This window comes from Primulina eburnea, chromosome 3 (genome assembly GCF_022965805.1).
Source record: "Primulina eburnea isolate SZY01 chromosome 3, ASM2296580v1, whole genome shotgun sequence".
Taxonomy (NCBI): Eukaryota; Viridiplantae; Streptophyta; class Magnoliopsida; order Lamiales; family Gesneriaceae; genus Primulina; species Primulina eburnea.
In genome coordinates, this window is record NC_133103.1 from 44422227 (window position 1) to 44446858 (window position 24632).

General features: G+C 36.6%; 1 protein-coding gene across 7 annotated transcripts; it reads left to right on the forward strand.

Moving 5' to 3' along the window:
* The first annotated feature begins 298 nt into the window (after window positions 1–298).
* LOC140827600 (probable ubiquitin-like-specific protease 2B) lies at window positions 299–24145 on the forward strand. 7 transcript variants are annotated; one of them, XM_073190331.1, is made up of 16 exons: window positions 299–683; window positions 2298–2529; window positions 2698–2741; window positions 2911–2960; window positions 3885–4082; window positions 4178–4250; window positions 14020–14137; window positions 17154–17222; window positions 17783–17914; window positions 18350–18550; window positions 18659–18714; window positions 18805–18895; window positions 19428–19518; window positions 20461–20580; window positions 21910–22269; window positions 22987–24142. In XM_073190331.1, exons 1-16 carry the CDS (start codon window positions 545–547, stop codon window positions 23704–23706), a joined length of 2694 nt encoding a protein of 897 aa, XP_073046432.1. In that variant the 5' UTR covers window positions 299–544; the 3' UTR covers window positions 23707–24142. The 7 variants fall into 7 exon arrangements, with proteins under 7 accessions (XP_073046432.1, XP_073046430.1, XP_073046429.1 ...); XM_073190330.1 differs by having other exon boundaries at window positions 300–683; window positions 2298–2608; window positions 2699–2741; window positions 22987–24141; XM_073190332.1 differs by adding an exon at window positions 2029–2187 and having other exon boundaries at window positions 545–683; window positions 2298–2741.
* The last annotated feature ends 487 nt before the right edge of the window (window positions 24146–24632 follow it).

Below are 24632 nucleotides of genomic sequence, written 5' to 3' on the forward strand. Positions count from 1 at the left end.
TATATATATATATATATATATATATATATATAACTAAAAATATAATTTAAAATATAAAAAATAAATTTTTAAAAGAAAGAAAAGTATCCAATTCTAAAATAAATTTAGAAATCGGTGAATCCGTCATATTGATTTAACCGGTTCTTGATCGGTCTGATCGATTGTTGACAGATTATGATCTGTTTGACCTTAAAAATAATTTTAAATTAGAACTGATGCGGATTCGCATGTTGCGGTTTTAAAAACATTGGTTCAATGTAACTCCCTGCATCTCGTGCCGCACGCACTCGTCACTTACGGAGGCTTTGCGCTGCAATGTGAACTGTGTTCTACTAAAATTGGATAGAGAGCGATCATCGAACATGCCCGGACCCCCAAATGTTCGGGATTTTATTATTGTCTGAACCCTAATAATCCAAACCCACAAAAATTCCCCAGTAAATGGCATTGTTCCAATCCCAGTCCGACAGATTTGCATTTCAATCTTTATGTCCTCCATCTCCACGTTTGACACATTAATTTAGAGTCATTCGAAGAAAAAAGTATGAAGGCTTCGTGCAAATCCATCGACGTTTTCGAGTTCAGAGAAGAAGATGAGCTGACTGAGATGACCGCCAGAAGTTTTGCGAGCAAATTTAGAAAGTCCCATGCACCTGATCACGAGTATTTTTTTCTCGATTCTGGTAAATAGTAATGTCTGGCTTTGTTTTGAGTTTTTACGGGGGATTTTCTGGAGTGTTTCTTTTGGGAGCCGACATGATGCCATATGAAATTGCGTGGTAATTCTGGATGCAGTATTTGGATAACTGCGCCTTAAAGCTTATATTGTATTGTATCTCTTGTTTTTAGTTCGTTTATAATGTTTAAGTAAAACTCTGTGAAACAATTATTTGAGTGCTGTCAATGTGTTCACCGCATTGATTACAATCTCAAGATCGAAGCAGTTATTATCTAAAAGTGATGGGTAAATTGAGATCATGTCAGTATTGTGGAAAAAGATGGAGGTTACTGGGTCAGTGAAGGTTAACTCAGGCACTGACTTAAATTAATGGGCATGTGGACCAATCAAATGTCAACAATAATTACCCTTGATAGTACCGTCCACGCTCGAGTGGATCCTCATATTTGTTAATTTCGGCCTGCTTGTGAAGACTTGGTTGATAGCTTAGGAACATGCTCACTACGGAAACAGATCCCTGAAACTTGGAATATGACTTAGAAATCTGATATTACTCTCGTTAGTCCAGTAGTTTTCAATTAGTGCTACGCTTTTGTAAACTTCTATTTCAAGATATCGTATATCTTTCTGGAAAAAGTTAAAGTCAATCAATTCATGGAAGTATGTGTTTCTTAATTCTTATTACTATGTTCTTATCTAGATTTTGTTGCCAATCTGGCTTGCAATTTGAAGTCGGTTTTCTAGTTTCATGCAAAAACTGCATGCAACAGCATTTATCTGCTTCCAATCATTTTCCAACAAGAAAACAGTGTACAAAATGATTCCATTTTCGACAAACTGGTTTTGCTTGTGCCATAAGATGCAACTCAAATATACTGAATCTGGATTATAAATATGAACCCTTTGAAAATTGTACACAAGCACCTGGGAACTGTGTAAACAAAATATATTTTATAAACCTTTAAATTGTTATCATGAGATCAGCGGCCTTAAACTGCTAATTCTTGTTGCCATGAGATGCAGTTTAAAAATATTTCTGAATCTAGATTAAAAACACAAAAGGCTTTGAAATATGTACATAAGTAATTGGAGATTGTGTAACCATTTACACTTTCCGTACATTTTCAACTTTGAAACGCATTAGTCAAATTACCAAAAGAAAAAGAAACCAATTACACTAAGAAAGCATACGTATCAAATATCCAACTATATTACCTGAATAAAAACATAAACTCTTTAGTTTTTGAATCCTCTAGTTACTCGATGAAGAGGAAGCATAATTTTGTATTTATCAAGATTTTCCAGCAAAGGCCCTTGCTTGTGAATATTTTGTATATTTTATCTCGCAGTTACCAATCAACAGTAGAGCTGACTGGTGGTGGAGTAGAAAAATGAAAATCTGTGTTATTGCAATGCATATCATGAATTTACGGTGGGGTTTCCTTTGAGTCAAAGTAGGCATTTAAGCAACTTATGTGGTACCTGTAAGATACTAAGATTCAGTTCAGGTTAGAGCCTTTTCAAACCATTCATGGAAGTTAAATCAAGTTTTGTCTTTTCACAACATTTCCGTTTTCTTTTAAAATTGCTCGAAAATTATTTTGGTTTATCATTGTAGTTAACTGGGGAGCTGAAATTCATACAAAGGAGATGTGTGAGATTGTGGATGCTGCTGATGTTGATCAAAATTGTGCAGCTACTGGTTCATTCAGTCCTTTGGAGATTGAAAATCTTGACGAGGAAAAGATGTCTGGATCAAGAAATGATTTGCACAATAATTTTGAAACCCACGAAAAAGCGTCTGAAATTAATTCTAATATTCTCGAGCCTGAAAGTGTCTGTCCTGTTGTGGAAAGTGCCTTAATCCCTGTAGCCACTGCTTGTTCGAAGGACCAGTCAAAATTTCCCTTTTCAGAGTCTTCGTTTGATGTACTTTTTATTTCAATTACTTTTAAATTGTTTCCATGCAAGAGCGAGTGCTTCCTGACAGTGGGTCATTCTCTTTCGAAATGTATGCAGGATGAGTTCGTTCGCTTGGCTTCAGACACTGATGAAAACCAGAGTGAGGGATCTTCATCTGCTACATTTCGTTTCTTGCCTCACTTAAGCCTTTTATTCGTTTTCTTCTTTTGTTTGTTTGTTTGTTTGCTTGCTTTAGTGCGATGGATTGTGGTTTAACTATGGGCATTCTGCACTTCCATTTTCTTACTGCATTTATTGCATATTCCCAGCTTTTTCTGATGGACCGTCGTCTGCTAAGTGCATCGGTGGCTGGGATTTGGTAAATGTCTTCTCATTTTTCACTTTCCCATTTGGTTCTGTAACTAGTTAAGAATTCATTTCATACATTTTATATCAAGGGACAAGATTATACCCCAGAAACTGCTGAACTTCCTGGGGGATAACATTTGGTTTCACTAGTCCAAGATTAATGAATTTTGAAATGCCAGAATTCTTACTTTGAACCTTTTCTCTAGTGATTTTCTTTTCTGAGTTTTGAAAGCATACGTAAAACAATAACACACTTGTTAAAGAAAATTTTGTACTTAGAAACTGATGGAACCTCCTCTACTTTTTCAAAACTGAAAATTGTAAAATATCTTCATAATTGAAAATAGAGTAAGATCACTAAGATATTTGAAGCTATATTACTAAATATCTTATACAACCTATCACTCTTTTGCCATTTTTCACTTGGTAGGGGAAATTTGAGGCCAATAACGGAAAGTTTACTCGATCAAATTTGGCAATTACAAACATATATGTTTCTTTAATCTTCATTATAAACGTTTGTCAAACTATTACAGTTCAGAAATGATGCCCGTTGAATTGACATTGAAGTGGTCTAACTTGTGCATGGACTCCGCTGAGATGGTGTTACTCTAAAGACTGCTTTATAGATTCCATATCATTGCTTATTTTAGCCAACTGATTTAAGCTTGACGGCAGTTAAAGAACTAAGCCATCCACATTGTCTTTCTCCGTAGTCGAGTTCTCTTTTCTTATTGGGAGGGTGATGACAGGGTGGGAATCGTTTTAAACGCTGATTATACATCTTACAGTGGTGCATGCTATCGAGATTCTGTTGTGAAATTCTTTAAGATTGCTTTATAGATTTCATGATATTACTTATGTAAGCTAACTGATTTAGGCTTGGCATCAATTCAATAATGAAGCCATCCACATTATCTTTTCTTATTTGCAGGGTGATAACAGGGGGGGAATCGATTTCTTCACAGATTATATGTATAACCAGGGTGCACTCTATCCAGATTCTGCTGTGAGCTTTTCTAGAAGTTCTGTTGAAGTTACAAATAAAACCGTTCACGGAACCAAATCAAGTCTTCGTTTTCAGTTGGGAATTGATGATATTGTCAAAATAGAGTCTCAATGGAGTGCTCGGGTTAGTTAAGATGTGCTATAGTTCATTCTTTATGTTTTTCCAATAGAATATTGCGTGAAGTTTGAGTTTGATTTTGGCATTTATGACCTTTTCAGCTTGAGACCGGGATCATTAGAATATTTTTCATCTCAAAAAGCATAACTTGTGATGAGACATCTCACGATGCTTCAGTTTTGTTCAGCTTGTTTGCTTTACGGATATCACGTTCATTTTTTATATCTGATCGTGTTAATATTGTGTTGATTTACTAAATTCCTATACAAACGCAAAATATGTGTTCTCTTGCAAAGGAAAATTTATATCCATTGATTCATCCACACTGCACTCTTCTCCAAAATTGTTGAGATACTGCTTATAGATAAAAAAAAATTGTTCTGGAACTGATCTGCTTATGCTTTCCTTTCAGAGCTTTGTTTATCTACTTATTTCATTACATCACTTGTAGGGTCTGACCTAACCATCATCTCATGACTTTGTTTTCCAGCACACCCTTGAAATGATAATTTATTTACATATACACACAAAATTGCATTTAAAGATCAATGCATTGCAGCTGTGGTGTTGGTAACAATTTAATTCACACAAAGTGACTTATGCTAAGAGAACGGAAAATAGATATGGATTTTGTAGTGATATATTTGCCCAAAAGAGGGAAGAAAAAGAGGAGAAAAAATGTGTAAGACAGAAGAGACCTAGTTACATTGTGCAAAGCTTGACTTGGACGCAATAGATATTATAAATCACAAAAATGAATGTTATATAGTGACTTGAAGTGACCTAGTTACATTATGCAACACTGTGGGACTTGAAGGTGGATTCATCAATAGTACCATGCAGATAATAACTCATAGAGGACCTATGGTTGTACGCATTGTTGTGGATTCGGTCAACATAGTACTGTATGACATCTATGAAAAAAGATCTTATGCACAAGTGGTGGTCAATGTAGCTAGAGTGATGGCTGGATGGGAAGATCAAAAGGTCTCATTGGTGTAGATAGTAATCTCGTACCCAGTATTGATACTCACAAGACAGATACTGCTGATCCCAAAAAATCAGCAACCACGAGACGATGAAGGATTTACTAGCCACAATAAGAAATGTCGAGATTTGAATATGGAGATCAAGTATCACTCTGAAGCTTCTTCTAAGGAAGTTAAGTTTGGTAAAAAGTGTTTCATAAATGGAGTAGAGGTCATTATCAACAATATGCAGGAAAATGTCAAGAAAGTACAAGGGGTAAATTTAATGCTCATAAAAAGCTTGGACAAGGTGATCCGTTGTCTTTATTTTTGTTTAACTTGGTAGTGGATGTGTTGGAGAGGTTGGTTGATAAAGTTAAAGACAAGAATTTACTCAGAGAGATCGAGGTTGGTAGAGACATGATAGAGATATCTCATATTCAATTTGCGGACGATACACTTTTCTTTGATAAGAAAGAGGATCATATCAGGTTTTTGGTGGAATTTGTGAAATCATTGTGCGACATGTATGAGTTAAAAATCAATTGGGAAAAGAGTGCTTTGTTGGGTATCCATTGTGAAGATGAAATTGAACTGTTAGCTCAACAAATTGGATGTCGTAAGGAGAGGTGGCCGATTAAGTATTTGGGAGTGTCTTTAGGAGGAAATCCATTACAAGTCTCGTTTTGGGACCCATTATGTCTAAGATGTCGAAAAAGTTGGCAAGTTGAAAGAGAGCTTGTCTGTCAAGAGAGGGAAGATTAACGTTGATAACATCAGTTTTAAATGCACTCCCAATTTAATATGTGTCTCTTTTTAGGGTGCCAAAAGGAATAGCGAACGGGGTGAGAAAATTTCGAGGAAATTCTTATGGGATGAAGCTGATGGTGATGCACAGTCATTTGGTTGCCTGGAAACATGTGTGCAAACCTAAAAAAAATGGCGGATTGGGTATTGGGGATATTGTTTTGAGAAACAATGCTATATCGGGGAAATGGTAGTGGAGGTTTTATGTGGAAAATGGGAAGTTGTGGAAGAAGATCATAGTGAATAAATATGGGTTGCAAGAGAATGGGTGGGATGCGTGTTTAGCAAGAAATGTGACATTCAGATGCCCACGGAAGTTTATTCCCGATCTTACCCGACTTTTCTACAATTATTGACTGTAAAGGTTAGAGGAGGTAACAAGGCTAGGTTTTTGGAAGACATTTGGTGGCGGTAATTCTTTCTTTAAAGATTTTTACCCTTCTTTATTTCAGCTTTCCGCAGTTCATAATATGCCAATATCATATTTTGTTCACTTTGACAATTTGTCGTCTTCCCAATCACGGGATTTGCATTTTCGAAGGTTTGTGAGAGATGAGGAGTTATTAGAGTTGACTGAGTTATTAGGTGTTTTAGATAGTATTGGGTTGATTGAAGGGGTAGATGATAGTCTAGTGTGAAGTGGGGTTCCTTCTGGTCTTTTCTCAGTCAAATCCTTCTTTGAGTCATTTTTTCCCCAAAGTAGCTTTCCTGTTTTTCCATATTCCTATGTTATACAGAAGATTCCAGTTCCAACAAAGATCCAGGTATTCTCGTGGACAGCGATTCTGGGTAAGTTGCCGACCTCGGAGATGATGCAAAAGATGTGGCCCTCAATTGCTATTTGCCCCAATTGATGTGTGTTGTGTAGGAATGATATGGAAACACAGGATCATATGCTCATTCATTGTGCATTCACGAGCAGCTTGTGGGATTGAGCTTGAAAGAATTGGACTTGGTTTGGGTGGTGCCGAAGTCAACGAATGATTTATTCGCTATGGATCTAGGACAGCTAATTGGCAGTAGAGGGATAATTTTTCGGCAAGTGGTGGTTCACGACATATGTTGGTCAGTGTGGCCAGAGAGAAATCGAAGAATTTTTTAGAATACGGAAGACAACAATGACGAGTGTGGGGATAAAATCAAGATCAAAGTTGCTACGTGGGTTGATACTCATGAAGAGTTTAGAACGTGTCGATCTCAAATGTATTGATATATTGGGCTTATGTTTATTTATTTTTTTTTGATAAGAAACATAATTATATTAATTAGAAATTTATCATTTACAATTAGTGGACTAGTGGTCCACCGAAGAAAATATGAAAATACACTTTAGCAATAAACATAAGTCAAATCCCTAAGGAGATCTAATATTTTCTCCCAACACTCATCCGCACTGTATTCCACTTCTTCAAATATTCTTTGATTTCTCTCTAGGCAGATGCCCCAGCACATACCATGGATCACTACCCTCCAAAAAACTCTTCCTCTTTTTCCAACGCATTGTCCCAAATCCGTATTGAACAAATCTGTTGTTGTCTTCGGTAAGACCCAAACAAACTTCAATTCTGTCAAAGCCCTTGACCACAATTCGTTGCTAAACGTACAGTGAAGCAGCAATGATCTTGCGATTCCAACCCATTACGACACAACACACACCAACCGGGAGCAAGATCACAATTAGGCCATCTCTTTTGCATCAACTCTGAAGTCGGTAACTTACCAAGAATAGCCGTCCAAGAAAAAATTTGAATCTTGGAAGGAATAGGAGTCTTCCAAATGATTTTGTGAAATGCAAAATTATGATTGTGGAAGAAAGAACGAAAAAAAAGACTTGACCGTGAACTTCCCCGACGGATCCCCTTCCCAAACTTTAAAATCATCAACCCCTTCTACAATCCTAACCATTTCTAATATTCCTAACAAAGACGCTAACTGAACCGCCTCCTCCTCGCGGAGAAGCCGACGAAAATGCATGTCCCAAGAATAAGCATTTGACACAATGTCAAAACTGTAAAAATATGATATTTGCAAGTTACTAGCTGAAGTTATACGAAATAAAGAAGGGTACAAATCACGAAAAGCAACCTCCCCCCCACCAAACATCCTCCCAGAACCTGATTTTATTCCCCCCTCTAACCTCTAATCTTACTAGTTGGTGATAAGTCGGGTAAATACTTGAGATAAATTTCCACGGACATTTAAACGTCACATTCGTCGCCAAACCTGCATCCCAACCATTATCTTGCAGCCCATATTTGCTCAATATTATTCTTTTCCACAACGGGTCGTTTTCCTCGCTAAACCTCCACCACCATTTTGCCAAAAGCGATATGTTCCTCAAACAAATGTTTCCTATACCCAATCCTCCTTTCTCTTTCGGTCTACAAGCTTGTTCCCACCTTACCATATGACAATGTGATTCATCCTCGTTCCCATCCCACAAAAAATCTCTCATTATCTTTTCCATCTTCCCCGCCACTCCTTTCGATACCCTGAAAAGTGATAGAAAGTATATAGGCAAAGCATTTAACACCGAAGCAATCAATACACTTCTTCCCCCTTTTGACAAAAACACCTTTTTCCACGATGCCAATTTTCGTGTAATTCCGACCAATATAGGATCCCAAAAAGAAGCTCTCAGTGGGTTACCCCCTAAAGGAACTCCCAAGTATGTGATTGGCCATTTATCCCTTCGACAGCCAAGCCTCTGTGCTATCTCCTCCTCTTCGAGTTCATCTTGACATACACCCAATAAAGCACTCTTATCCCAATTTATCCTAAGTCCTGACATATCACAAAATGACTTCAAAATTTGGACCAAAAATTTTAAATGTACCTCTTGTTGAACAAAAAACAATGTGTCATCCGCAAACTGTATATGCGATACCTCCACCTTATCTCGGCCCACCTCGAAACCTTTTTTTAATTTCGCATCTTTTGCTTTGTCAATCAAACTCCCCAAAACGTCAACTACCATGTTGAACAAAAAAGGTGACAACGGATCTCCCTGACGAAGCCCTCTACTTGCTTGAAATTTCCCCCTTGGTCTCCCATTAATCATGATCGAAAACGAAACATTAGATACGCATCCTCTTATCCATCTTCTCCATCTCTCTCCGAATCCCTTCTTCCCTAGCACGAAGTCCATGAAATCCCACTCCACATTGTCATATGCCTTTTCGAAATCAATCTTAAAAACCCACCCCTTCTTTTTCTTCTTCTTCCCTTCTTCCACCAACTCATTAGCAATCAAACAACAATCCAAAATTTGCTTACCTTCTGTAAATGCAGTTTGAGACTCTGACAAAGTTTGGGTCAAAACTTTTTTCATCCTTGTCGCCAACACTTTAGCGATTATTTTGTATAAGCTCGTTGTAAGACTAATGGGTCTGAAATCTTTAACTCTCAGTGAGTCATGTTTCTTTGGTATCAAACAAATATATGATTCATTTGTGATTCCGTTAATGATTCATCCTTCGTAGAATTCCTCGAAGACCTTCATTAAATCCCCCTTGACCACTTCCCAACAATCCTGGTATAATGCAAATGTATAACCATCCGGCCCCGGTGCTTTGCATCTATCACAATCGAAGATAGCTTTCTTAACTTCATCCTCTAGAAATGGTTGTTCAATTTCTGCCCTCATATCAGCGTCAATAGGCCTCCATTCTACACCATCAATCCCAAATCCACGTATATCTCTCTTGCTGTACAATTTCTGGAAATATTCTAAAATGCATTTGAATATTTGACCTTCATCCTCTACAACCTCCCCGTCCTCCATTTCCAATCTACTTATTATACCTTTGCTTCTCCGATGAATAAGCATTGAATGAAAGAACTTGGTATTGTGATCTCCATCTTTTAACCAATTTAGCTTTGCTTTTTGATATAGCATTTGATTTCTTCGACACATCAACTCTTCCAACTCACATTTGATCCTTTTTTTTTCAATCACCCCTTCCGCATTACTCCTCCCTTCACCCTCTATCTCGTCCAACGCAATAATTCTGTTTTTTTGGTTCGGCTTCCCTCATCTCAATCTGCCCAAACACCTCTCCATTCCATAACTTGATATTTTCCTTAACAGATTTAAGTTTTCTCATAAATTTGTAGCCCTCCCAGCCTTGACATTGTGTATTATTCCACCATGTCGAAATATTTTGTTTAAAACTCTTATGTTGCAGCCACATGTTCTCAAATCTGAATGGACTCGGCCCCCATTTCATTTTTTGTGTATCCAAAACAATTGGAAAATGATCGGATGTTACTCGCGGCAGAACATATTGTCTATGGACTGGGAATAGCTCCATCCACCCTCCCAAGAACAAGAATCTGTCCAGTCTGCTGCATATCGGTATAGCCCTCAAATTTGACCATGTAAATTTCGCATTCAATAATATTGGATCAATCAATTCTAATTCCTGCACCAACATATCAAAACAATCCATACTTGTTGTCTGAGTGTAACTGTTCATTTTTTCATTCAAAGATCGCACCACGTTGAAGTCTCCTCCCAAACACCATCTGTTTCCACACAAGACTCGCAAACCCGCCAGTTCATCCCAAAAAAAATTCCTTAGTCGTGCTTTACATGGGCCGTATACTGCAGTAAACCACCAACTTCCTAAGTCTTTCTCCTTTTCGATACAAACTGAAACTGTAAATTCCCCAATCATGTTATCTTTGATATTTACCACTCTTGGATCCCACATCACTAAAATCCCGCCAGATCTACCAATGGAAGGTAGATGAACTCACTCAACGAACCTTGATTTCCACACACTGGATATGAAACTTCTTCCTACAATTTACTTTTTTGTTTCTTGTAGAATTACTAAGTCAGGCTTTTCCTTTCGTAACATATCTCGAATGAATCCCCTCCTCGTTTCCGAACCTCCCCCTCTTATGTTCCAAGAAAGAATTTTCATCTAAAAACTATTTCTCCCCCTGCATTTTTCCCAACCGTCTTCCATCCATCCCCCAGTTCCACCATGTGTACACCCATCATCTCCAAACATCCCACATCTTTTTCATAATCAGAATTTATCATCTGCCCCTCACTGTTGTTTTCAATGTCGTGGATTTTGATCTCTGCCATACCCGACTCATCACCAACCATCTTATCTACCCTACTCTCTAATTCCCTCCCCTGCCCAGAGACTCGATCGAATGCAAAAGAAGAAGAAGGCTCAAGTGAAAGATTGAGTACCTGGTTATGAGACTGAATGTTGTTGTTGTGTACCTTATCAGAGTTGGATGCGAAGAGATATGCTATGTCCTCCACTCCCAAACAGGTGTGTATTGTCGCGTCCGAGCTTTCTGAAATATGAGTTTCGACATCACTGTAGTCGCTATCCTCTTCCAGCTCAATTTCTCGATCCGTTGTGAGATCTCTGTCCTCCCATGAACCATTCTTTTCTATATGCAATGACTCATCATCCATCCGCTGTGTGTTGATCTTTGTCACATCTGCATCCTGTATAGTAAAACCACCATAATTCTGCCTTGACTTTTTCCTTGAGTAAACCACATCGAATGCCCTTTCTTGTTTGCATGTATCATGTGAACAATCATTCTGCTGTACATTTTCCTTGTGGCCTCTGTTCATTGACTGCACCAATCCTTCATCAAACTGTTCCACCCCTTTCGGACTAACCCTTTTGATAATGCTGATGTGTTTTCCTCCACACATTGGTTCAGACCCAACTGAACTAACTCCCCTTGTCCCTTTCTTTGTCAATTTTTGGACACTTTCGTGTTGTTTTCTAACAAACACTTCCATTCCTTGAATGACACGAGTGTTGTCGTAATCCCTTTTATTGTATAACGAAAGATTTTCTCCCCCCAAAACCATATCTGTGCCCATTGCTGGCTGTTGTTCAGTTACTATTTCATTTATATTCTGCTTATAATTTGTTTTATCCTCCGAATTCTTCACTTCACAATCATTTTCAAGAATTCCTTTATCATTAGCAACAGGTTTTCTCACTCTTCCCCATCCAGCTATAGTTCTTACACCATCAACTACTACTTGTGCATAGGAACGTTTTTCGTATATCTCATACGCTGAAATGTTGATCGAATCAACATAAATGCGAATCTTCAGAGTACCGCGTGGTGTCTGAATCACCAAGGAGGTGTTAATGAAACCCCCTTCTAGTCCCACCACTTTAATTTTAGCAGCTGCCAGATCCTTGAAGAAAGTTGTATCTTGACTGATATCCACCAATCCACCACATCTCTCTCCTATGTTTTTGAACACCTCTGTTGTCCACATATCCCATGCTAACCCAATAATCCTAGTCCAGCTATTGCAACATTCCCAGACTTCCTCTTCGTTATTGATGTCACTCCTCCAGCTTTCAAAAGTTAAGTACATCCCCTTTTCCAGAAAGCAGCTCTTAATTTGCAAGTAGAACTCATAATCCTCTCTGCTATTTGGCCAACACATTGCTTTATTTGCCTTGAAGGGGAAAATCTCAACCTTCTTCTTCACCGCCTTACCAATTGCTTCTGTTACCATTTCCCAAGATATATTAACGCGATCTCTCGAAACAATCAAAGCTTTATTCCACTCTTTACTCGAACACTGGCGAAATTCTGACCGAGCATCAATGTCCCCTGACCTTGTATAGCTTTGATTTGTCTTACCACGATTCATAGGCTGTTGAATTTGTTGTTTACCCATCGTTTGGTATGCTGCTTTCATTTTTGTGTTGCTCAGAAATCTGTCAAAGTAAAACACCATGCATCTCCAGCCCTCTTCATACCTTCCACTCGGAATTATAATACGCTGTCTCTTGTTCAACCTGTCATATCTTGACACTTGAATATAGCTCCCTCTGTTATTGGCAAATTTCTGCACCAATACAACAGCTTCGCCCCGTCTGATTCTGTTGAAGGTTTTATATGATTTGGGGTTGATAATGTAATCACACATTATTCTCCTCAACCAGCAAGCACTCTGACGGTCTAGCTCCAGCATGTAGCTCGCATTTCGAGTTCTTTCCGTCACACGGATAACATCATCCCTTTTTCCCACAGACACTAAAAATAATTTTTGTTCTATTCTCACCTCTTCGACAGCCTTAGCACCCTGGTACTTACTACTCTCCCACCTTGACATTTCTGATTTTTGTAAAAGACGGTAAAGATAGGATCTGATTTGGTCGGAAGTTTTGATGAAATAGTAGCCGATTATATTTCTTTAGGATCCACCCATCGGAATAAACTATCAGAAAAGGTACGCATTTTGAATTTTATGAAAGGGAAGGAAAATACAATCGTCGCCGGCGATCGGCGGCCAGAGGCCGTCGCCGAAGGTTGTGGACCTGTGGATCGACAAATCTCAGTAAATATATGTGAAGCTGGATCGGTGGGGGAACCCTAGTTTTCGAATTCTGAAAGATGGAGGGAGCATTTTCAAATAATTCTCTCTCTATTGCAACTTACACCTGGCTTATGTTTATCAATGATAGAGCATCGATCTTATGTAGCTTCTGTTGAAAATGGATCACTAGTCCACTGATTGTAATTAACATCTATTAAATTATTAATAAAATTTCGTTTCTTATATAAAATAAGAAGATATTATAAATAAAAAAAATGAATGTTATATACATGTATGAACTTGGAGGTTTTAGGTACTTGCACTTTTCTTTAGTTCTTCAAAGCACGTTCTCTTTACTTATTGTGTATATTCTCGAGATAATTGTAGTTATTACAAAAGAGTAGAGCATATTGTGTATGGATCTCAAGGAAATTAAAGACCTCTATGACTATCATGAAATGAATGTTAAACAAAAATCTGAAGCGTCTTCATTCAGCAAATTTTCACCAGAGAAGATGTTGAATGTTTTGTTTGTACATGTGACAGAAACAATATATCATATATCGTGGGTATTGTCCTTCGATACGCATTATATTAATCTTTGTTCTTATGATTTTCTTTGTATTGAACAGGATGATCTTCCACTTTATATTAACCTGTAAAGTTTTGAAACATTTTATTGCCTCTAATCTGTAGTTGAAAGGCCTGGTTCATGAGAAAAAACCTCGACTGATATTAATAATTCGTGTTTGAATAGAATTTTCATTTTTTCTTGTGGTCCCTCTGGTGTTGTGTTGCTACTTGAACTGTTCTCGTTCATGTGATGCTTTATGTACAGTTTCAGGAGTTCATGAGTTGAAGTTTACATCTGTTGATTCTAATTGGTATGAAAAGAAGAAGGCGATTGCATCTCTTGATGTAAAATACAAGGCACTATGGGATACTTTGCTTGAGTGAGTCTTCACACACACTTTCTTCTCTTAAGAATACCCCAGTTTCCATGCGACCTGACATATTTTGTTGAGGAGTTGATTAACTAAATTTCATCATTATTAGGTTTATGTTTATAGTCAATAATGTCGAGGTGTTGATTGATTAAGTGTTATTGTTATTAGGTTTATATATATGTTTATATATTTAGAGTGAGTTTTTTTGTTGAGAAAAAATCTGCCATTAATCGTAATTGTAGCTTAGTGCTGATGAATTTTAGGTTCTAAAGACTGATGCCCATTTCTCAGGAGTCAATGGTGGTTCTTACCACGTCTTGATTTCAATAAGTTACTAGTGGTAGTGCATATAATCTGATATACGAAAATGTCATAAGATTTTCCTATTTCCGCTTCAGACTCAAGTAGCCTGCATTTTAGGCTTTCTGGATTGACTGCAGAAGTTTTTTCTTGGGGGGTGGGGGAGTGTTCTGATTTATATGTTTTTGCTTGGTTGTGGTTTTAATGGTTTGAAATGGGACGGATAAAATGATATTAAATTGGGTATTTTGAAATTTTATTTGGCTTGAGATTAAGTTCTGCTGAGCACTTTTTAGGTTAAAATTTTTATAGTTTGTCTGGTTCATTCTTCATTTGTCTCATGTTTTTACAACTTGACGATAGTGTAGTAGTCGTTGTGGGGTGCTTAGCGGACTTCTCGTCCGCCTTTTTGTAACTTTTTCTACTATTATAATAAAATTATGGTTTTAGATAAAAAAAATTAATTCCCATTTTAGAGAAAGCAGTTGAAAATTTCTCCTGGACATTGAAGCAAATAAGGCCATTACCCCATTCTCTTTGATTACATCCTTTTTTTCTACTTTCTAGTCCACTGAAAATCATTTTTTACTTAGCAGCTTTCGTAGTATTCGCACATTGTTATTATTGATTGGAATTTGATTTGCTAAATTTGGATGGAGGTTAACAGAAATGCTCAATTAATCTCTAAATTATCCCCATCTAATCCAATTTCTCTGATACCGCATAGGACATTGGCTGTTGTAGTTTGCTGACTGTAGATCTGTTATATTTAAATTTGTATTGTCCTTTTGTATCAGAGCAGAAATCCATAGACAATTACCTTTCCTGTAAGGTCCAGGAATTTAATTAGCGTAACCTAAGTGCATGCAATCTAAGATTTTTATTTTTAAATGTGCTTAATTATTTTATGCATAATTCATGCATGATAGGATTTAATTCATGAAATTTTAAAAGTTCATGCATTAGGGTTTATAGGTGTATTTCACGTTCGATCGAGGATCGGAGTCCGGAGATTTCTCAGGAAAATTATTTTATTACACGATTTATTTTATATATTAATTTTAAAACATTTTAAGTGTATTTTTCAAAAATGGGATTTTATTTGGGTATTTTTACCCGCAGTGTTTTAGTTTTTACAGTACGCAAAATTTATCGAGTCGGGGGACTTTTTAATAGTTCGGTTAATATTTTCAAAATCTTTTCAACACGAAATATTTTTCGGGAGTGCGTTGGGATTTAATGGACCTATTTTTAGGCTTGTTGAGCTTAAATATCGGTTTTAAATCTTTAAAATAATATTAGGGCCCATTAATAGATTAATTAGTCAGTTAATTGTTATATAATGCAACCTTAACCCTAAACCTAGCCACTTTGCACCTCTCAGCAGCCGACACCCCCACTCAAAATTTCCTCCCCCTCGGTTTCAGAGAAAGCACCAGCTGAAGGCCACGTTTTTGGCTTCTTGTTGCAAAGAAAAAAATCTCCGGCTCCCTCAAGTCATTCTTGTTCTTCCACGCATCATAAGGCACGCATGTATCATTTATTTTTCCTTCATACACGCCATATATTCGCTGTAAATTTCAGTATTTTATGAAAAGATTACGATCTATGCCATGCTAATATCTTTGAAGGAACTTTACATGAAAACTTGCATGTTTCATTTTCTTCCTAACGTTTTTTCCTTTCTACTGATTTCCTGGTGCGAGGGGCCGCGGTTCTTGAGTATCTAGAGGTTGCTAGTGGTGTCAAGTCGCTGGTATGGGGTTTAGAAATCTGCTGGACGTGTACGAGTGGAGAGCCGAGAGTTTGGAGCAAGAGGGGCGATCGGGTCCTACGTTTAGTGTGCAGCCGTTTTATTTTCTTTGAGTTTGGTTTTAGATGAGTCACTAAGGTTCTAATAGTGTGTCTTGAGGGCTGGACAGGTGGTGCTGTAGGGGAGGACCGATGTGTGAGGGGTTGGGCCATGAGTAAGTTGGTGATTGCTCAAAGGAAGGGTGGCCGAGAAAACCATTTATTACAGCAGGTTTAGCCGTGGGTTAAGGGGCTGATTTTGGGGAGATTAGGGGCTGTTAGAGTGTGTTTTAAGGATGGGTTAAGTTTGGGAAAATTTGGTTTAGCTTCGGTTCAATTCGGGTTAAAACCGGGACCCCGGTTCAAGTTTTAAAACGAATCGGTTAAATTGTATTATGAGCTCGAGTTTACGTCTAGGAATACTTTTAATTATGTTTTGGGATATTTTAAGGAGTTCCGTAAGCTTCGGGTCAATTTTAGAGGTTCAAGGTTGAATCGAAAATTTTTGGATTTCCAGGGGCAAAATGGTCATTTTGCGCCCGGACTGAGATTTTGGTCATGGCAGCGCCCTGAGCACAAATTATGATATTTTAAATGTTTATGCATCATGTTTAAAATTTTCACACAATTATGATAAATACGGTGCATGCTTGGTTTAAAGAATTTTCACGTTTTTTAATCATTATGTTTACGTTTGATGTTGGCCATTTTTAACTGTGACATTTTATTGTCAAATAAATACGATTATTTTAAGTGTGATTTTGTAATGGCGAGCTTTAAAAAAAAAAAAATTTACTTCCGCATTTTAAAACGAGTAGACATTACGTTTCCCTTTAGATGTACTTCTTCACAAGCTTTTATATCTTTAAATTTGTTAGCTTTGTCACGATTCTGATGATGTTAGTGTATTTTCACTTGCTTTCATCCGAAGCATTGGAATAGAGAAGTGCTCAACTTTACCTAACTGGGAAGCTGTGTTCAGAAGAAGCTATTTCCCCAAGTGAGTGACAATGCTCCCTGATGTTTTCATTTTTTCCTCTTATAATTTGTGTGATTTGTCATCTGTTTTAGTCCCTGACCCCTTAACTGAATCTCTATGATTAGTCTGATTGGCACATTTCCATTGTTTCGAGTCATATTGATATCCCACTTTTACCACGTCCCTGGAATCAATTCAGATGTATGGAAAGAGCTCTTTTAACATATTCATTAACAGCATTCAGTATGAAATATCGCAGTTCAAACGAGAATTATTTCCACTTTGGGTTGTTGGTATTGCACAATATCATTATTATTATGTCAAAAGATGTAGCTTACAAAATGGGGCAAAGAGTTTAGGAGCTGAGAGCCTGATAACTACTAGTCATTTTCTCTATAAGGTCTATTATTGATACTATATTTCGACTTCAGTTTAAATATCCTCACTTCCCACTACAAAAAAGACGAAAACGGGAGTTTGTATTGTATTCTAATGGGAGAACCAAAAAATACTACGTAAAGTGTATATATTCTTCTTGCCTGTTCTATCACTATCTGAACTTAGTTTATTCAAATATGCAGTTTTGATGAGCCTTTTTACGAAGTGATTTATCCAAAAGGTGATCCAGATGTTGTTTCTATAAGTAAGAGAGACATAGATCTCCTGCAACCGAATACTTTTGTGAACGATACAATCATAGACTTTTATATCAAGTAAGTTCTATATATTTATCTTCATTTTGGGGTTGTACAATTCACATAAAAAATAGCTGTTTGTTGCTAACTGCTTACTTAGTTTGCAAAAGGGAATGAAATTAATGGTAAAGGACTACCTGTCTACCTTGGTTATCCTCAGCTGATGATGTTAAATTGGTGAATAAGAGAAAATTGTAAAATAACAGTTTACCTTGATCTGGTGGTTTGTTTCATTATGATTTTATTCCTCTGGACTATCGCCTGAGGATTGAGTGAGGACTGAGGTAAAGACGAATCCTTTTTAGTTGGCAGTTTGAATCGATAAAATTGGTCTAGTGGCATAATAATTCTTATATCTTATTTGGTTCTCAGTTTCTTAAAAATGTTAGCTGCAGTTGTAAGTTACTCATTTTCTCCTTCATTTGATTTGATTAAAGCTTAACCTCGTAACAGATACTTGAAGAATAGACAAAATGGAGCGGAGAGGGTCGCGTTCCATTTTTTCAACAGTTTCTTCTTTAGGAAGCTTGCTGACATGGACAAAGATCCATCCAGTGCTTTTGATGGCAATGCAGCTTTCCAGCGAGTTCGTAAATGGACCAGAAAAGTGAACTTGCTGGAAAAGGACTTCATATTTATTCCCGTCAACTACAAGTAAGAAAGCAGTAACTATATTACCAACCTTTTCGCTTGATTTATCGAGTTCTAATTTCTGGTATCAGGATATAAGAAATGATGGTTTACCATTTATTTGTATGACAGTTACCACTGGAGTCTTATAGTGATTTGTTATTTTGGTGAAGTCGCAAAGAATACAGGCAAGTAGTTTCCCGCTGACGTTGACGGCTTCTTCTAAATTTGATTTTTTATGCTTTGACATTTTTCCCTTGTCCCTTTGTCAATTTTAGATGTCGATGACAAGTTGGTTAGAGTTCCCTGTATATTGCATATGGATTCTCTAAGAGGAACTCATATGGGCCTCAAAGATCTTATGCAGAGGTACATTCTCGTTCAGTTATTAGAGATGGTACATTAATGCAAGGACTTGAGTCATACAAGATGGTGAACTTGGACCAGTTTTACATTAATATAAACCTTAACACGACTGACATATTTCATATAGTGAAGGTATCCGTTGTTTCAACTCCTATACTTCCTTTTAGAGTCTAATCCATTTACTTTTCCGAAGGATAAGAATTGATTCCACTTAGTATGTACTTGTTTGAGATACACACACACACAGTATTTATATGTAAATTCACGGAAGCGTAAGGTGAAATTTTGTGACAATATATAGTGCCTTATGAAGGCCAGTTCTTGGGAATGACTGTTCATTGTCCAAATACCTGCAAATGCAACAAGTTATAATTAGTTGGATAATTTAATTAGCCATTCTGAATCTCTCGTTATATGTTACAGTTTGGTTCAACACCTTTAACTTTCACTTTTATTCAAAATTTCTATGCTTGCATCATTTCGTATTATTTTGAAATTTGTAATTTTTTTGTCAATGTATATCATTGTACGACAGTTACTTGTGGGAGGAGTGGAAAGAAAGGCAGAAAGAGACATGCGAAGATCTGAATTTAAAATTCAGAAACTTAAAGTTCGTCTCTCTCGAGGTACCTTTCTAATTCTACTTGAATACATTGAACAACGAGACTTCACAAAATATTTCGTAAGCTTCCGCTCTCTTAAATAGGCCGCCCTTTCCTCCAAACATCTGGTTGAGATAAGTACTGAATTAAAACTAATATGCTCCAAATAGAATAAATTTGTTCTAATACCTTGATTGTCATCATCATTTGTATTCTCATTTTTGAAGATTACTAATATGTGATTTTAATGATTGTATGACAAAGAAAAAAATCGCAGTTTTTATTAATGTTTCATATTAATTCTCAATATGTATTCTGGAAACTGTAAACACAAAAACCACCTTTGTGTAATAATGGGATGTTGACCAAATTCTATTCAAGTTCAATTCTCATTTTAATTGTACTAGTTATTTTATCTTAAATGCTAATAATATATACGCTGGATTTAAGTAAACGCTATCAGTTAATACTTCGAAAACAATCACTACTACATGGTTGTATTCAACACATCAAAATAAGTGTTATATTATTCATGCTACTCATGTTCTTGACTTCTTGTCACTATTTTAATTTTAATTTATTTTTTACAGTTTCACATTAATGTGGTCCTCACATTTTTATTCTTGTTTCCACCCCACCACCTCTCTCTCTAATTTATTCACTTAGTTGCACCATTTTTTAAAGTTTGATGCTATTTGAGCTTAGGCTCACTAAATTTATTGCAGCATTGGTTTATGTTCAACTAACATCCACTTGTTCAGCGTTCCATTCTACTTTGCATTGGACTCTTGCGTATCTTTTATTTAACATATATAATTAACATATATTTTATCTAACATATTATAATTAACGGATTTGACTACATTTTTGTCATTGATTTAATAATATGCTAGTATAGAATTGATGATGTGCCTCCATGTATTATGGGCAATGATTTGACCTTTATTTCATTTTTTGACTCTGTAGCTACCTCAGCAGCAAAATTTATATGATTGTGGCCTTTTCTTGCTTCACTGTGTGGAGCTTTTCCTGGAGGAAGCCCCTACGAACTTTGATGTGTGCAAGATAACGCCATCTTCCAATTTTGTGAGTATAATGCTTTGTTCTGACTCTTGAAGCAAACACACGAGCTTATAATTTCAAGTAGTAAAATCATTCCTCTGATTGGTCAATTAAACTTCTTCTATGGCATTGCAACCAGCAAGACATTAAAGCCTAGTACTCTACTTAGACCCATGTCCTCTTGAATGGACGTTCAGGATTTTTCTTTTTTGTACGAATCATCTGGTGGAAATGACCTGATCTAGAAGACAAAAAGTTTATATGGTCATGTTTATGTTATATTTAGCTTAAATTGTGGGCATTATAATTTATTATTCACTTCTCTTCTACTTCTAATTAATATTTGTGCACCTTTTGGGTTTGACATTGTTGCGTACTTTTTGCGAGGAGGGTTATATTGTTGAAAGTTGAGAAAGGTTATTGGTTCAAGAAATTGTGAGTTATCTTTGAAAGGTTCAAGGCTTCAAGCCATTGACCATATCCATTTTTTAAGTACTTGTAGTATTATGATAATGGTTGCAAGACCTAGGATGATTATTTGTTCCATTGTCCCTAAAGCCTTGAAATTCTATGATCCCTTTTTCAAAGTCAAACCAGACTTCGCTATGTTTACCACCAAAGACGAAGCCTTGAAGTATTTCTTTTGAGTATTGTTTATGAGAATGATCCTGAACTAAGTGTCGTCCTATTTTCATTATATTTTGTCAAATCCCCTTTACGTTGTTCGTCCACCCTGTTTCAAAGGAAATGGAGATCATAAACATGTTTTTTTTTCTCTTCGATTACACAGCAAATTGTCAAGATTCTAGATGGATTGATATTGACATGGTAATAGAACTCCTTGGAAATTATATTCACTCTTGTAAGAATATCAAGAGAACTTATATAGTACAGGTACGAGTGTAAAGAAATTTACCTTTCAATCAGCTTTTATTGTCCGACTTAGTAGGGGCTATATACTATTCATCAAGTTTAATTTACCTTTCAATCAGCTTTGTCTGAAGTTTTTTTTTCTGGATATAAGGATTTCATGTCTAAATTCCAATTTCTTATCTGGCCAATTTTATAACTGAAAAAATGTCATGCCCTCACTGTTGTCTTGTTTTCATGGTTGAGGAATGAGCTGATCACGATTTCGCCGACAATCCTGATAATCTAGTATGCAACTGGGGTCATTTTTGTTTTATACTAGTAATCTGGTGTTTCACGAGATAAAATTATTTTTGGTGTCATTATTTCATTCGCAGGTTAATGGTTGAATTTTTTTCTTTTTTTGGAATGTCCTTTGCAACAAAGAGCAAACAAATGGCACAATTTTTTTTATGCAAAACTGACCTGGTGTCTGTATTCCAGCTTCAAGCAGATTGGTTTCCACCTGGCGAAGCATCAATGAAACGGGCTTGCATTGAGAGATTGATTCTTGAGCTCCTTGAGACTTCTGAAGAATGTTCTTCATCAAGTGAAAGTGACACAAATCATTCACCTAATGCTCCGACGACTGCTAATTTCAATGAAAGTGAACATGAAATTGAGACGACTTTACTCCGAGCTGCACAAATAAGATATATCCAATGCACGAGAAATTCAGGATTGAGTTTAAAGAAATTTTTTGATCCAGGATATGTGTCAGGGTCATTTAATGGCGTGCATTCTTCAGCTTTTGAACAGATAGAGTCTATTGATGAGTTGAGAAGACCTGTTTCTCTGACCAAGGTACTTTAAGACATCATCAGTATTATCAGGTGTTTAGGTTTGTTGTTCTTCACCTTGGAATATATTAATGCCATTTGAAATTTGGTGTATTGTGCATTGTCTATCGAGAAATACATAGATATACATATTTGCGCATCTTTGATACATAATTTGTTTGTGTGTTCTACTATATTTTATTTTGAGATGGAAAGTTTATGAATAGAAGGCTGCTGTGTGTGTTTATGAATTTGGAAATTTGAGATTTATTCTTGAAAATAGGACCAAGCCATTATTCTAATGTTTTTTTTTAGTACTTGGTAATTTTTTTTTACCAATTACTGAGGTTCATCATCATTAATTTTCAGAAAAAGAGAAATGTTTTTTTTGGGACTAGGAATTGCTTGTTCCAAACTTCTCAATTTCAATTTTGCCCTACGATTTGGACCAAATTTTTTTTATTGAAGATTTAAATGGGAGAGTCAGTCATGTACTTGCCACCTTACATTCTGTTTATTTAGTTTTTTCCAATTATGAATTCTGTTCTTGAGTATCGACCACTGCAAACAGATCTTTCCCTCTTAAGTCGTGTCTTGGGAACCAGTCTCTATTGCATTTGAAACACCGGATGAGAGCTTTCATGGTTATATTTTGTGTTGGTAACTGTCTCTCTAACTCTCTTAGGTCAGTTGCTCTCAAAACACTGAACTTTTTCCCTTGATCATTTGTGGTTTTTGACAGGAAGAGATAGAAGCTGGCAAGCATTTTGTGCATACTGGATTAGTGGAACCCTCCTTCCAGCATGCAGATGGATTGATCCCTGGAGCAAACGTCTTTCCTTACTCTTCTATAGAATTTAGAGAGCCTGATCATGAACCTATGACAGAGGATGCTGCCCTATCTTCTGCACCATCAAGCGGTAACTCTGATGATGTCTCAGAAGTAGATGCTGATGAAAAATGCCAATCTTTCGAAGCTGTTGGATCTTATGATGAACTAGATCGGCCAAAATGTATATTATCCGGAAATATTGATTGCTCAACTGTTCGCTTTACCTCGGTGTCAGGAGAATTGGTTGATACATCAGAGTCTTGTAGTCTAGTAGGGTTTAGTGAACACAATGAAACCTCCTTGCTTTTGAAGAATTTGCCAGAATTTTATGGAGAAACAAATCAGATACAAGGTAATGGTACATCATCTCTCGAAATCTTGACTTATGGCCCTCCTGCTTCTGGTGGCACATCGAATACTACAGAGCATTTCGGCCGGTATCGAATTGTGAATTCCACCGATCAGGCATATCCTCCTACACTTGACATACCTATATCATTAACCGATAATGTTGATGGTGCATCACTTTCAGAAGCGTGTGAGTTTCATGCTGCAAAAAGAATGCGGGTTTCCCATCCCAACCAAGCTGAGGAACTAAAATGTGATTTATCGAAGGACCTACATTTGTGACTCATTTGGGGTAATCTGCTGCACTTTTGGTCATTTAAGATAGAAACTGCTTAGACTACTTTGATGGGGTTCTATGCTAGTTCATGATCCTAGTAAATCTTAGGACACAGCTAAAAGCTTCTCGATAGACCGAGCTTCATACATCTACATATATTATTATGTCTATGATGAATTGATAATTTGTGAATCAACTTCTGGATACGATGCAATGCTTTGAGTTGCTATTTGTGTCCGCGCATAGCGAACTTTATCGTCATCTGCTGCTTCTTTGCTCCGCGGTTTGTTGTACCGTTCGGTCTCTTCCATCATGTCATTATTATCGGGGCGTCGTTTTTAATCGTGTATATATCTGCCTATCATTTTTAGAAATTATTATGGAGCAGTTTTTTTTTTTAATCCCGTATATATGTGTTTGTGCATATAGTTCCAACTATCCGTTTTCGTCCTTGTTGAAATCGTTCAAATATCAGGATTGTGAAGGATCCAAGTGAATTACCTTTTCCAACCAATATTTATCAACACGGTCTTAAATTTCTCTATCTGCAGCGATGCATCACGTCCAAAGAAACATAGGCCTGGCATGGCCATTTTACGAACTTCACAGTATGCCACTTATGTCCATTATATACTGATACCATCTGAGGCTTGGAATCAAAGAGGAATCTGATACGTGGCATTGTTTTACCAAACTTTTCCTTAGTCCATTTATTCAATAATTCCATTTATTCAATAAATCTAAATTTTCAGGTAAATCATATTCTTCATTTAAACTGTTATGAACAGTTTCTTTTAAACTGAAAATATTCATTTGAATAAAACGTGTTAAATTATTAACCAGACTATTTCCATCTGAGGCTTGGAATCAAAGAGGAATCTGATACGTGGCATTGTTTTACCAAACTTTTCCTTAGTGGCTTTCTCACACA

Coding starts and splice junctions, on each gene's coding strand:
- LOC140827600 (XM_073190328.1), top strand. CDS start 545: ATGAAGGCTTCGTGCAAATCCATCGACGTTTTCGAGTTCAGAGAAGAA. Junction 17,915..18,349: donor ATCATAGACTTTTATATCAA/GTAAGTTCTATA, acceptor ACCTCGTAACAG/ATACTTGAAGAATAGACAAA. Junction 18,551..18,658: donor TTTATTCCCGTCAACTACAA/GTAAGAAAGCAG, acceptor TTTGTATGACAG/TTACCACTGGAGTCTTATAG.